The sequence below is a fragment of the Sminthopsis crassicaudata genome, chromosome 6, assembly GCF_048593235.1.
Source record: "Sminthopsis crassicaudata isolate SCR6 chromosome 6, ASM4859323v1, whole genome shotgun sequence".
NCBI lineage: Eukaryota > Metazoa > Chordata > Mammalia > Dasyuromorphia > Dasyuridae > Sminthopsis > Sminthopsis crassicaudata.
The window spans coordinates 53267961-53282028 of NC_133622.1; the positions used below are offsets into that span (position 1 = coordinate 53267961).

A 14068-nucleotide genomic window follows, 5' to 3' on the forward strand; every position below is an offset into this window, starting at 1 on the left:
TTTTGAACTGTTTCATAGACACATGACTAAGGCAGAAGACAAAACTTTATTGAGTTTTCTCTTTAATATCTGTAAATCTATATTAGAAGAGAAAGAAAATCAAACTAGAATATGTAGAATTGAGTATTTCTTCTAATTGGAATTTTGACAAAGCCTTCTAGAAGAAAAAGGGAGAGAGATATGGTTTGTGAAGGCCACTATGTTAATATGTGAACAGCTATATTCCTAAAATTTATATTCTTATTTATCATGACTAATTGCTTCTCTCTTTTTTCTATATCTTCTATGTAGATAAATAAAATTAGAGAGAAAAATATCCATATATAAGTGGATCAAAGCATGGATTTAATAAACCAAAGAGAAAAAAGAAATGACTTACTGGATCAGATACTCTGTTCAACATTTCTGAATCAAACCAATACCAGATTCCCAGAACATAATAGGGAGTCCAGCAGACAGTGAATAAAGTAGCAAAAGCTACAGTCATCTTTAGTGTCCTCAAACGTGCTCTTGGGATATTGTTCTTTGATCGATTCAGTTGCAGGTCTATTAAAAAAAAGGGGAGAGGGGAAAGGCATATTTCATTTTCATTAATATAAAAAAAAAACCCTCAAAAAGAAATGATACAATCTAAAACAACACAGCTAATCCCAAAAGGGGAAAAAAACCTTTCCCATTAGCTAAGTCTATTTTAAATAATAACAATAACACCCCTTTTTTTGAAAAGTATCTTTTTATTTCAGTTTTCCTAATGTCATATAAAATGTAAAAAAAGGTTAAATTTCATAGCATTCTTAAAATTTGTGATCTTGTCCAAACTTATTTTGTATTTGATTACACTGATTGGTCTCTTTACATTGAACATTTTCTATTTACTAGTAACATACCTTTTAAAGTCGGGAGAACCTTAACTATTTGGTGTTTTTTAAAAAGTCAGGCTAATTAAGTTTAGGACTTAATTTTTAAGGAATCAAACTATAGCTTTGAAATGGTCTTGAATTTCAGTGTTAAAGGACACATTTCCATTTTAAACCGATTTTTATAATTGAAGAAAATAACATAGTTTGAGTCTCTCAAGGAAAATTATTCCTATACTCAAGAAAATATCCTTTTCACAATTTCTTATTCATGTATATTTTAGTGAAAAGAAGGCATAGGCAGAAAAGAATACATTTTTAGCAACTCAGCATTTGATTCTTGTGAAACTGATTTCAAAATAGATCTATTAAGACAGGTCATTTTTGGGAGCAAGTATTAATCAGTTAGTTAACTAATTAACAATAAATGAATAATAAAAAGCACAATAATGCTTTATGTCTGATTGGTCTAAGAAATAACAATATGAAGAAAATACTTTCCTGCCTCACTCTTTTCCTGCTATTTGAGAGACACTTTCTAATTCTGCTTTCTAATTATTCACAGGACCTTTTAAGGACATTCTAAGATAGCATTGAGTCCAGAAGTCATGGAAAAATCCACATGGCACTTTAAAGAAGATATGTTGTTTTTCACTTTATGGATGTTCCATATACACTTTTTGAAGAGATGAATGATAACTGTGAGATAGCCTTTTTTTGTTTTGAGTTTACAGTGTTATGGACTATAAACAAAACTATTTATTTTTCCTGTAAGAAATAGAAAGATATGTACAATATAAAGCACAACGAGGGAAAAAGCATCTGTTTCAGCTTAGGGATCTAACCTGAGAACCAAAACACCACATGAGGAAATTCAGGCTCTATTTTGTTAACTGTTGTTTCATGTCTCCTATCTCTCTACTGACTTTTAACTTTCTCTGCAATGGTCCATCTCTTCATTTTCAATTCCTTCGTTCAAACAGGAAATAAACCTTAGTGATTTCATTTCTTTATTTTTTAGCCCCTATGGTACAGAAATTATGAAAGGAAGAACTCTATTCTGATGAGGAGTTATGATAAGATGAAAATGATTCTAGCATTGCAGACCAACATAATTGAAGAGTGGGATAATGTGGAGGGAAGAAAGTTTGATTAAAAAACATTTTCACATTCACCATCTGGAAAGATAAAAATTACATTTATATAGGGTGGGAGCAGAAAGTGTCTCAGGACAGCAGCTTCAAATTACTGAAATAAAATACTTTCTAAAAATATTTTCTCTTAAGAATTGCACATGTTTAATCTATATTAGATTACTTGCTATTTATGGGAGGGAGGAGAAAAACTTGGAACACAAGGTTTTACAAAGGTAAATGTTGAAAACTATCTTTGCATGCATTTTGAAAAACAAAAAACTTATTAAAATTTTTTTTCTACTGAAAGTGCAGTCTCTCTAGCACTATTTGCAATACAATCTTCTGTTAAAGTATTACCAAAGATAATTATTATTTCATTGCTCAACAAAACATCTTCTTGGTGTCATATATTCATAAATTAACAAATATTATAACATTAGTTTTCAGAAGAATAACTGTCATTGTGGTTTTTTCAGGGATAATAGGCAAATTATATATTCAATAATATTTTCCTTTCATATAAAAGTCTACAAAACTTATGTTGCTGAATTATAGAATTTTGAATGTGAAGCAGAAGAGTTTTCCTCATTTTATTATCTATAAGACTATAGGTAATATTTTGGTTATTTCCAGAAATATGTCTAATTTGTAAATTTTTACTAGAATGGAGACTTAACAGTCAAACTAGGGTACAAATCAGAAAGTAACTTTTAAGTAAGTGAGTTCCTGGTGCTACATCTCAATCTGAAAGAACAGCCCTTTTAGCCAGGAAATGGGAGTTCTGGAGGAGTAAGTAATCATGGTTGGAGAGAAAAATCCTGGAAGAGCTGCCACACAGAGGTAAGGCAGGCTTTGATCTTGTCTGTGGTGGAGCTGGATGGCATTTAATTGGCCAATTCAATACTGATTGCACCTGTTCAACGACTGTGTGTTTAAGATATAGAAAAATTGTAAAGAGAACATACCCTGGGGATCCTGATGAAGGACCTGTGTCAAGGTGAAGATGATTTTCGCATTGCACACAAGCATGATGAGAAGAGGAATGATGAACAGGCAGCTAAAGGTCAAGAGGTTATAGAAAGCCTCCTGCCACCACTCTGGAAAACTGCAGTGTGTCACACATTGAGAAAAGATTCCTGTCTGTCCGGAGTTATCCTTTACATAGATCATCCTGAAAATGTACAACTGTAGAAAGGAATTAAAAATAAAAGGTGGTCTGGCTTTCCCAGGTTATATTTTCTTCCTGAAAGCTTTCTTTTAATGTCTTGTACCTCACCTTTAAAATGCACTTGCTAAAATTAACTCCACAGATGATTATGTTTTATTTAAAACGATCATCTGATGTCATTTTCAAAGAAGTTAAAGGCTAATTGTGAATGAGAAGGAACTTTGTAGGTAATTTATTGCGATTTGGAAACAGATTGACTCAGATAATAATCAGGAAGGATATTTAAAAACAAATTTCAGATTGCTCAGGCAAAATTCCTTGTGATTATGAGGAATAAGAGAAAAGATGCTTCAGACATGGTTGTAACTAGATCATATGATATATATGCTTACACCAATCATGTGGTGCCATAAAGGAAATCCCGGGCCTAAAGCCTCAAAGATCTGAGTTCTATACTTGTCTAGTTCTACTAGCTTTGTCGCTATTTCAAAATGTGATCATTAGAAATTATAACACCTCTCTAGGATTTACTTTTCTCATCTATAAAATGTAGACCACAATAGCAGCTACTTATAGGATTGTTACATGGATCAAATCAGATTATATCTATATCTATAGCTTTATAAACCTTAATGTACTATCCAAATATCATTAATTAAGGTATCATCTAAATACCCTTAATTAATTTTTGCAAAGGAAAATCCAATAAGTTGGAGAAATGTATGAATAAGTATAGCCAAGGTTGTTTTCTAATTTGTCATTTTTAAAGTGATGGAATGGATCAACATGAGTTCATTCAGTTTGCAAACAGTGTTTGAAAATATTAGGTGTATTGAATTTTATTTGTTCTCCATTTCTTCTGACCCCTTTTACAGAGATGTCTGATCTTCCTACTCATATCCATAGCTGTTACTGTTGTTTTTAATTCCAAATGCTCCATGTTATTACTGTGAGAGTACCATCATCCACTTGAAATCGAGATTCTCAGAGTACTCATTCTTATCATTTATTCTTTCCAATACCCAGATGCCTAGTAAATCCAAACAAAAAAGGGGAAGGAAAGTGGAATAAGTATTTACATAGACTCTACTATATGCCAGGCACTGTGCTAAGTGCTTTAAAAAATACAAATATTGTCATTTTATCCTTACAACAACCTACAAAGTAGGTGTTATTAGTGTTTATATTTTACAGTTGAGGAAACTGAGGCAAACAGATTAAATGAATCAATAACCCAGGATCACACAGGTTATTGTGTGACTCAGTCATTTATTTCCTGCATTACCAGCTGTTTCTGCTAAAATCAGTTTACATTTATTAAACAATTGTTATATGCCAGGCATTGTAATTAATTCTGGAGATATAAAAGAGGCAAAAGAGAGACAAGGAGCTCACAATCTAATTGGGGGCAACAATAAGCAAATATATATATACGAAGCAAGTTATATACAGAATAAATAGAAAATAATCAACAGAAGGAAAGCACTGGAATTGAGTGGTTGAAAAAGGCTTTCTTTAGAAGGAGCAATTTTATTTGAAACTTTGTAAGGGAGCCAGGGGGGGTCAGTATTTGGAGCAGAGGAATGAGAATGTTTTAAGCTTTGGAGATAGAGAAAATGCCCCGAGCAGAGAGATGGAGTGTCTTGTTCATGGAACAGCCAGGAGGCCAGTTTCACTAGATCAAAGAGTATGTGTCAGAAAGTAAGGTTTAAGAATATTGGAACTCTAGGAAGTGGGTAGGTTATATCGTTGAATGCCAAAGGGAGAACTCTTTCTGTTCCATGGGGCAATGGGAAGCTACTGGAGTTTATTAAATAGAAGGGATGACATGATTGGACCATTGCTTTAGGAAAATCACTTTGGTGGCTGAATGGAGGATAGATTGGAGTGAGGACAGACTTTGTAGGCAGAGAGGCAAAGATGCATCAGGAATAGGAGGAGGAATATAAGAAGCAAGATATGTTAACTGATTTTATGTACATAGTGATTTTTTTTTAAAGCTTCTGTATGGTGGGGCTGGTAGTAATTTAAATTTTTTGGGGGTGAATTTTGGATTTTTTTTCTGTTTACATTAAACACTCCCAATAGGTCTCCTAATATATCTTAACATCTAATGCAGAGGTTCTCAAACTACAGCCCGCGGGCCAGATGCGGCCCACTGAGGACATTTATGAGGGTTATAGCAAAGGGGCTGAGGGGCGGAGACAGAGTGTGAGTTTTTGTTTTCACTATAGTCTGGCCCTCCCACAGTCTAAGGGACAGTGAACTGGCCCCCTATTTTAAAAGTTTGAGGAGCACTGAAATGGATAGAGAGCTAACCTCAAAGTTAAGAGAGATCAAGTTTCAAATCCCACTTCTGACATACTGTCTGTGTCCTAGGCAAGCAAATTAACTTCTAAGTGATCTAGAAAACTTTCTAAAGCACTGGCTTAAGTAGAGGAAGTTTCTTCACATGGAAAGAGTTCTTTATGCCAGTGAAATCATTGGATTAGTCCCAATTTTTACATTAAGCTTGTAACAATTCCTGAACTTTTTTCTTTTTCTTTATTTTGGCCAGTGCTTCTGTTTTGGTAAATATGGCAAGTAAATATATATTCACATTTGCCTTTCAAGTCTTTTTAAGCTAACATCTAGTATCAATTTTTAAATGAATGCCAAAGTTTTGTGTGCTTTAAGAATCAAAAACTTCTCAACTGGAAGAGACCTTAGAGATATGACCTTTTTATTTTATAGATGAGGAAGCAGGCCCTGAGTAAGAAGAAGAATACAATTTTTTTCTGTCATTTAAGTCCTGATTTATGACGTTAAAATAAAAAACACAAGAGTTAAGAGCTATTTTTAACTAAAAACAAAACAAATCAATTACTAATATGACCCACTAGAGGGAGACCAGTGATCACAGTATTAGTGTTAACATCAAGATGAAAATGATACTTCATCTAGTTCACTTCCTCCCATCTTCCTTCCCTCCCTTTCTTATAGCCTTCTTTCCTTCCTTTCTTTCTTTCCTCTCTTTCATTCTTCCTCCTTCCCTCTCTTCCTTCCTTTCCTTTTTTTCTGTGTAGAGAAAACTAACTGGATTTCCCTGTAATTTGGGAGAGAAATTTTCATTTACATATATACATATATATGTATATATGTATATATACATATATATATATATTCATTCATAATTTTTATTGTCTTACAACAAAGCTCAAAATTTTAGCTTTATTTTGACACCCTTGTTGGTATAAATGGGTTATTACTTTGAAAAATAGAAAACATCTTATTATTTTTTTGTTTATTTCCATTAGTTCTCAGATGTAAGTATATTTACATACTCTAAAACAGACTAGCTTAATATCTTGGAACTGGAATTTTGAAAAATCACCTTGAACAACATGGACCCCTCTTTTATAGTTACTAAAATCATAATGAAAATATACTAGAAGATAGTGACTTTGAAGAACAGTACCAATTTTGTGGCTCATTTATGAATTTTTATTACTTTTATTTAAGTTCTTAATTATTTGTATACTAATATATTTTGAATCTAACACATTTTGTCTTTCAGGGAAACATTTACTTATTTCATAATTCAAGGTATCCATGTTTTATTTTTTAGGTGGTATTTTTAATTTTTTTATTATTTTGAAATTTAGTCCTCTAGGATATTGACCATGAAGGCAAGGAGAGATAAGGAGATTATCTTTCTATTACAGAATGGTAAGATAAAGTGAGAGTGGAGGTGACATAGAGTACATATTTGTAGATATAAGGATAAGGGTCATTAATTCCCAGAGAGTTGAAGGTAAAGAAGAGTGGAGATGATCATGTGGGCAATCTGCTAGAAAAGATGAGAGATGAGTACTTGTAGAGAGGTTGACTTTGGCACAGAGAAAGACCACTTCTTCGTCCAAGGTTGAAATGAAGGAGGGAGTAGGGAAGATGTCTGAGTGAAACAAGGATTATAGGAGAAGAGGAAATTCTTATCACATGGTATCAATTTTTTTATATATATGAGGTCCTCAATCACATAAGTAGTATATAGCTGAACTGTTATTTAACCCCTGGTGTTTTGACTTCAAATCTAAGGTTCTTTTGTGAAAATTTCTGTAGATTTTGTTAAGGGAGGCTAGGGAATTAGTTTAGCTTGTAATTTACTCTAGTGGTAGTAGTTTATTTTTTTTTCTAATTTCACTTATTTTTTTCATGTTTCTACTTCCTTTATTCCCTGGGCCAACTCTATCAGAGTTGGTCCTCTTCTGTCATCCTTCCATGATTTAGAAATCTGTACTTTTATCTTTTTTACTCAGAAAAAAAGGAACTGTATCTATGGATTTTCCCTCAAAATGTCATCTCAGAAAATTATACTTTTCAGAATCACAGTATGTCAGAGTTGTCAGGGCCTCAAAGAGCCTTTAGTGTAATCCATACCGACACAAGTTTCATCTACAAAATTCCCCCAAAGAGATCATTCAGACTCCTCTTGAGGGCCTGCCAAAAAGGGCAGTCTAGTCCCAGTGTGGCCTATTCTTCTGTATAGTTCTTTCTATATAGCCCCAGGTTGCTTCTTTGCAACTTCTAACCATCATTCTTAGTTCTTTTTTTGGGGGGGGGAGAGGGGAGGAGCAGAGCAAGTCAGATCCTTCTTCCACATAATAGCCCTTCAGATACTTGAGAACAGATATCATGTAACATCACCAACCTCATCCTTTGCTTCTCCAAAATAGCAATTTAACAACATTTTATTTGGTGTCAATATAAGGCAAATATGCTGGAGGAATACAAAGACAAAAAATAAATAATCCCTAGATATTCTCAAGGAGATCTTATTCTATTGGGTAGGAAATGTGTGTTGGGAATCTGTTTCAACATATGCGCAAATAAATACAATATAGAGGAAATTGAAAAGGTAGAGGACCCTAATGGGGGTGGAGAAGGGGGTAGGAGAAGGTGTGTGCTTAGGGAAGGCTAAAAAGTGGAAGTGGTACCAGAGCTGAGCCTTACAGACAATGATGCTGTGAAGTAGAGATGAGGAGAGCGTGCATTATAAAAATGGAGAACTGGATTAGGGAGCAGATGGAAAGTCCAATTTCCCTATAATATAAACTTTTTGAAAAGTTGTATAAAATAAGGCTGAAATGGTAGGTGGGAATGAGAACCTATTATAGAGGGCCTAAAAGCTTAAGGAGTTTGTATTTGTGGGTACTAAGGTGCCACCAAATAAAAAAAATGATGCTTTTAAAAGTACCATTGCTATCTAATAATACCTATCCCATGAAAAGAACCCTCCCTTGTCACAAAGCAAAACAGTCAAGTAAAACTGATTGCCAACCATTGCATTTAGAGATGGGACATTCCATACTGATAGTCTCCCACCTCCCTTAAGAAAGGAGAGTGTGTTTCATCATCTGGTCTGAATTTAGCTTCCTTTTAATTTTATTTTCATTTGCATGATAATTGTGTATTGTATATATTGTTCTTATGATACTGTGTTCACATTCCCATGTTTCTATGAATTCCATACTTAACAGTTCTTATGGTGAAGTAATATTCCATTGAATTCACATACCCCACTGAAAGATTGTTTTTTGTTTATTAGTTTTGTTTTATTTTTTGAGCAAGTTGATATGGTCAGATCTTTGTAAAGAATATGCTGTAGAGTTGAGGAGACAGACCTAGAGCAGGGAGACTGTTAGGAAGTTTTTACAGCTTAGATATGATGACCTGAATTAGAAGAACGAAGGGGAGGAGTAGAGATGTTCTTTCAATTAATTCTTGTGTAATATTTTTAATGTTCTAACTGCTACCCTGATGTACCAACTTATGACCATGTAAACTCCATGAAAACATATTTTCACACATTTTTAGCTTAAATACTAACGATGACTCACTACTTTTGCCTGTAGGCCCACATTAGCCTGGATAGTTAAAGCTGTCACGAGATAATGCTTCCCATCAATATAGATAAAGTAATGTCATTTTTTCCCCAAATACTTCTTCTGTCTCTTGTGGTTTTAAAATGACTAACTTTAAAGGATCTAATTTTGAATTAGATATGGACATACCTAGTTCAGAAAGTACTTTATCCTTCATCAGCCTACTAACAGATTGTTTTAAATCAGATCCACATCTAATTACATTCCAGTTGTTATCTTGGTTTGTCCTAGTAAGTAGAGCTTTTCAGAGTGAGTGAAACGGAGGCTACTTGGATAGAAGTAAACTGGACTGGACTGGCCAAACTTCCTTGTCATTGATTATGAAGGTCTTAGGAATTTTGAGATATACAACACTTAGATTGATTTGATTTTTGGTCTCAGCTATTTATTTTCATACTTAATTTTGTTTGCCTTGTTTTCCTAAACCTACCAGCTACCGAGACTTCTGAAACCATCAGACCATTCAAAGTCACCACCAATATAGAGATTGAGTTTTGGGAGTTGTGGGTGCAGGAATCCAGACAAAATGGGAGGCAGGTGTCAGTTTTGTATTACTGCAATTGTAATTTAGTAAAAGGGCAGCTAGATGGTGCAGTGCCCAAGGTTCTGGGTTTGGAGTCAGGAAGATGATTCATGTATTAAAATCTGGCATCAGACACAAGCTGTGTGACCCTCACCAAGACACTTAGCCTTTACCTCAGTTTCCTCATCTGTAAAGTAAATTGAGAAAAAAATGGCAAATCACCCCAGTATCTTTGCCAAGAAAACCCCAAATGGTGTCACAAAAAGTCAAACACAACTGAAAATGACTGAACAACAAGAAGTTTGGTGAAACCAAGACAAAAACTAAATGTAATCTCCTAATTCTCTGTTTGGTATGGCTACAAATAAATAGCACACAAGGAATAGATGAAAAACCCAACATTAGAAGGGAAAAGTTTAAGTAGTTATACCAGTTACAAATATATAAGAATGGGTCATTCTCAGAGAGCATAGTTATAGAATGTGGTGAGACATATATTGGTTATATATCAAAGTTTATAAATGAGCTTTCTTAACTTCTGCCTCCTGAATTGAGTCACTGAAAACTCTTCAGTAAAGGCAGACTTATCTTTTAATCAGAATATTTTTTCTAATGCAATCAAGGATTGTAATCCTTTAAAAATACACATAGATTACCTAGGAAAGATTCTACACATTACTAAATTTTAAAATCAGTTTATTTATTTCCTTTTTGCCATTCAGATTTATGAATATATGGGTAATCTTTTCAACATATAAAGATTTTGTGATTCACTTAAATCAATATTTTATATATATGCTCTTGGGAAAAGATCTTTAGAAAATAGAATGATGGTATTTTTTTTTTTTTTTTTTTTGTACTCAGTACCCAGCCCTGATCTTTTCGTTTCACACTGACTTAGGCTAAAGCAATGATCATAAGATATGATTATTTTATAGTATATTTTTATAGCATATATTTTATAATATATAGTTTACTATTTAAAAAAAAAAGAAAAATTAGAGGTGGGGTAGTCATATTCTGACAAACCAAATGCTGTATGGGTATACATTAAATATTGCAAAAGAAGTAGAAGAAGGCCTCCAGATCTTTGTGTAGATACACAGGTAATCATGGTAATCTCTGGAAAGAATCCCAAGATAGTGAGGATGTGGATAGATTGTTATCTGTGCTGATGAATGGAGAATCTATCTTGATAACATCTTGGACACTGTATCATGTGTGATATTAACTTTTACCACATGTCTAACAAAAGGATCATTTTTTTTTCTATTTTCTCTATACAAACTTGACTTGCCCTGATTAGTTTCCTTCCTGTTAATCTATGTATTCACACACACACACACACACACACACACACACACACACACACACACACATATATATACATACAGAGAAAACAGAAATTGGCCCTGTTGTGGATACAAGGCAAATCTTAGTAATACATCATACAGCAATTGTATACTTTTATTCAGATTTGGAATTTCAGTTGAACACTAATCTTGTACTTCCAACTGCCTACAGGATGTCTATTCTTGAATGTTTAGCAGTCACAGCAAGATCAGTGTGTTTTCAAACAAACTCATCAGCTTTTTTACCTTAACCTCCAAATTAGGTTCCCCGTTCAACTTCTCCATTTCATGCAGAGATGTCATCATTTCCCCAGTTTTCTATCTTATTAACCTTGGAGTCATTTTCAATTTCCTTGTTTTTTATAAATCAAGATATTTTACTGTCAAGACATCTTATTGTTCCTTTTTTCAGAATATAAATTTCTCTATCATTTCTATTCCAACTGTCATTAGTCAGAGGCCTCATGATTTATAAAATTATTACATTTTCCTAAACAGTCTCTCTGATGTTCTTCCTCTCCATTTAATTCTGTATCTCAGTAGAATTTAAGCTCATTGAGGAAAAGGATTGTTCTTTATCTTTGTCCTTGTATCCCTAAAGCCCTGCTTTATACATTTATTGCTCAGTTGTGTCTGACTCTTTTTGACCCCATTTGGGGTTTTCTTGGCAGAGATAGTACAGTGACTTGCCATTTTTTCTCTAGTTCATTTTACAGATGAGGAAACTGAGGCAATCAGATTTAAATGACTTGCTCAGGCTAATAAGGATGTGAGTCCAGATTTGAACTTAGAAAGATGATTCTTTTTGACTCCAGGCCCAGTGCTCTATCCATTGTGCCACCTAGCGGCTATTACTTTGTATATGGTGGGTATTTTAAAAATTCTTTCTTATTAATTATATTGCTGCTATCCTAATTTTTCTAAAGCATCACTCCATAAAATTAGGATAGGAGTTATCCTCTAATAACTCCGTGTGTGTTAGTTCTCACTCCTCAACTGAATTGTAAACTTGAAGAAGGGGACCTTCTCCTTACTACTTAGCAGACTGTTGGGAATATGGGAACACAGACTTAGAGCAAGAAGGATACCAGTAAGTTGGAGTCCAATAAATATTTCATTTTTTTCTGCATCAAGACCAACCAACTAACAAGTCACTGAGTACCTTTACAGGAGCAAAGACGTGGAACTTTTCATGAACTGGTTTCAAATAAAGAATTTCAACTTTTCCATTGAATGGATGGAATTCATTCATATTCATGTATTTCATAGGATAGTTTTACCTTTCCAAGGAAATAAAATAATTTTATTCTTTTTTATTTCATCATACTTATATTTGGCCCCTGAAATATCTTATCCTTACTCTCTTAGGGTGAAATTTAGAGACATAGTCATTAGATTTCCTAAGAGGTTAAGTTCAAGAAATGGTATGGAAACCTGGATTCCTACTTTACTGAGATAGCTAAAGATCAGACTGTCTCTCTCTCTCTCTCTCTCTCTCTCTCTCTCTCTCTCTCTCTCTCTCTCTCTCTCTCTCTCTCTCTCTCTTTTTTTTGCTGAGGCAATTGGGGGTGAGGTACCCAGGTTCACACAGCTAAGAAGTGTTAAGTGTCTGAGGTCAGATTTGAACTCAGGTCCTCCTGACTTCAGGGCTGGTGCTCTATCCACTGCATCACCTAGCTCCCCCTTGCATCCCTCTTTCTTAAAGACATATTTTTTTTTCCCAGCCAAGGAAGTTCAAGATTTTCAGTGGGAGTGGGAGTATGTATAGAGAACATCCTGATTAGCTCATTTGTGGTTCGGACCCTGAGTTCATTAGAGTACCTAACTTGCCTGTGGTTAAGAATCTTTACTATTTGCAAGAGTTTTTTCTACTTTCCAGAAAAAAATCACACTATTTGGCTTTGATTGCCTTCATTGAAAATCTTGTGCTAAAAATCAAATTCTTCAGGTCAATTAAATAGTTAGATACTCAGAACTTAACCTTAGTTCTCTGCAACAAGATCGGCCTACCCAAGTCATAGATTGTTGGTGTAGGACTTTTGCCTAGCACCTATAAAGCCAAAATTAAGAATCTGGTAAAAATTAAAAATTTCACAACTTGCCATTTTTACTTTTCCTTTTTAAGTTAATCCTAGATAGCTGAAAACTCCTAACTCCTTCCCCTACCTCACCCCAAAATATACAAGAATATAGTTTAAAATACTCCATGTATTAAATTATATTCTCTTCCTCTCTGTGAATCATGAACTTCCTGTGGTATAATATCCATTTTATCCATGTACCAACACATTTATCCAAGTAGCAATGCTTTGCTTCAAATACTGTGTATCATTTAACCTCACTTAGCCTTTCCTTATTCACAGACTGAGGATAACAATAGGATCAACCTCACAGGATTATTGAAAATATCAAGTGAAACAGTAGATGTAAAAGCTACATGAATGGTAACTAATATTATCAATTAATTGATTGGTCAATTGGTCTATTGATTAGCACTTTAAGGGAATTTGAGGCTGAATGTTAGGTAAAAAAATTATAATATATATTCTAATAAGTCCCATTACTCCAACAAGAAGAGATGTTTACCTGTGGCCCAGCAAAGACAATACTGAGAAACCAGGCTACGCCAATCATAGACTGTCCAAACTTTGTGTTGCTCTTCATAGTCAGAGGTCTGGTGATAGCCAAGAATCTATCCAAGCTGATCACTACCATCATGAAGGCAGGGGCATACATGGAGAAAAGCTTTAGATAGCTGAGAGCTTTGCACAAGAACTCCCCAGCATACCACTGCACAGTCATATTCCATATCCCATCCAACGGCATAACTATCATGGTTTCCAGCAGGTTGGCTAGTGTCAAATGCTTAAGAAGTACCTTCATTCGTGGGAGCTTCTTCATTTCTTCTTTCTTCTGTGTTTGCCTCTGCAGCTTTATTAGAAAGGAGGCATTGAAAACTGTAGAGATCAGGAAAAGGAAGAAGGTGACCATTACCCGGATTTTGCCAGACAAAGTCAGGGTGGGAAGATCCCTGTGTGTCATTGGGAAGCTATTGTTAATGACTGAGCACTGAGTTTGCCCCTGTTCAGGGTAGGCTCTGTTTGCCAT

At 34.4% G+C, this 14068-nt stretch overlaps 1 protein-coding gene across 2 annotated transcripts; it reads right to left on the reverse strand.

Moving 5' to 3' along the window:
- Positions 1-301: 301 nt before the first annotated feature.
- GNRHR (gonadotropin releasing hormone receptor) lies at positions 302-14068 on the reverse strand. Of its 2 annotated transcripts, none has more exons than XM_074273278.1 (3): positions 13547-14068; positions 2959-3178; positions 302-546 (listed from the first exon to the last, which is right to left on the reverse strand). In XM_074273278.1, exons 1-3 carry the CDS (start codon positions 14066-14068, stop codon positions 302-304), a joined length of 987 nt encoding a protein of 328 aa, XP_074129379.1. The 2 variants fall into 2 exon arrangements, with proteins under 2 accessions (XP_074129379.1, XP_074129380.1); XM_074273279.1 differs by having other exon boundaries at positions 411-546; positions 2959-3050.

Bases quoted from the DNA above. Each gene is read 5' to 3' on its own strand.
- GNRHR (XM_074273278.1), bottom strand. From the start codon at position 14,068: ATGGCAAACAGAGCCTACCCTGAACAGGGGCAAACTCAGTGCTCAGTC. The intron at 3,179-13,546 runs GTAAACATCTCT...TCCTTTCTACAG, and splicing joins TTGTCTTTGCTGGGCCACAG to TTGTACATTTTCAGGATGAT. The intron at 547-2,958 runs GTATGTTCTCTT...TTTTTTTAATAG, and splicing joins CCTTCATCAGGATCCCCAGG to ACCTGCAACTGAATCGATCA.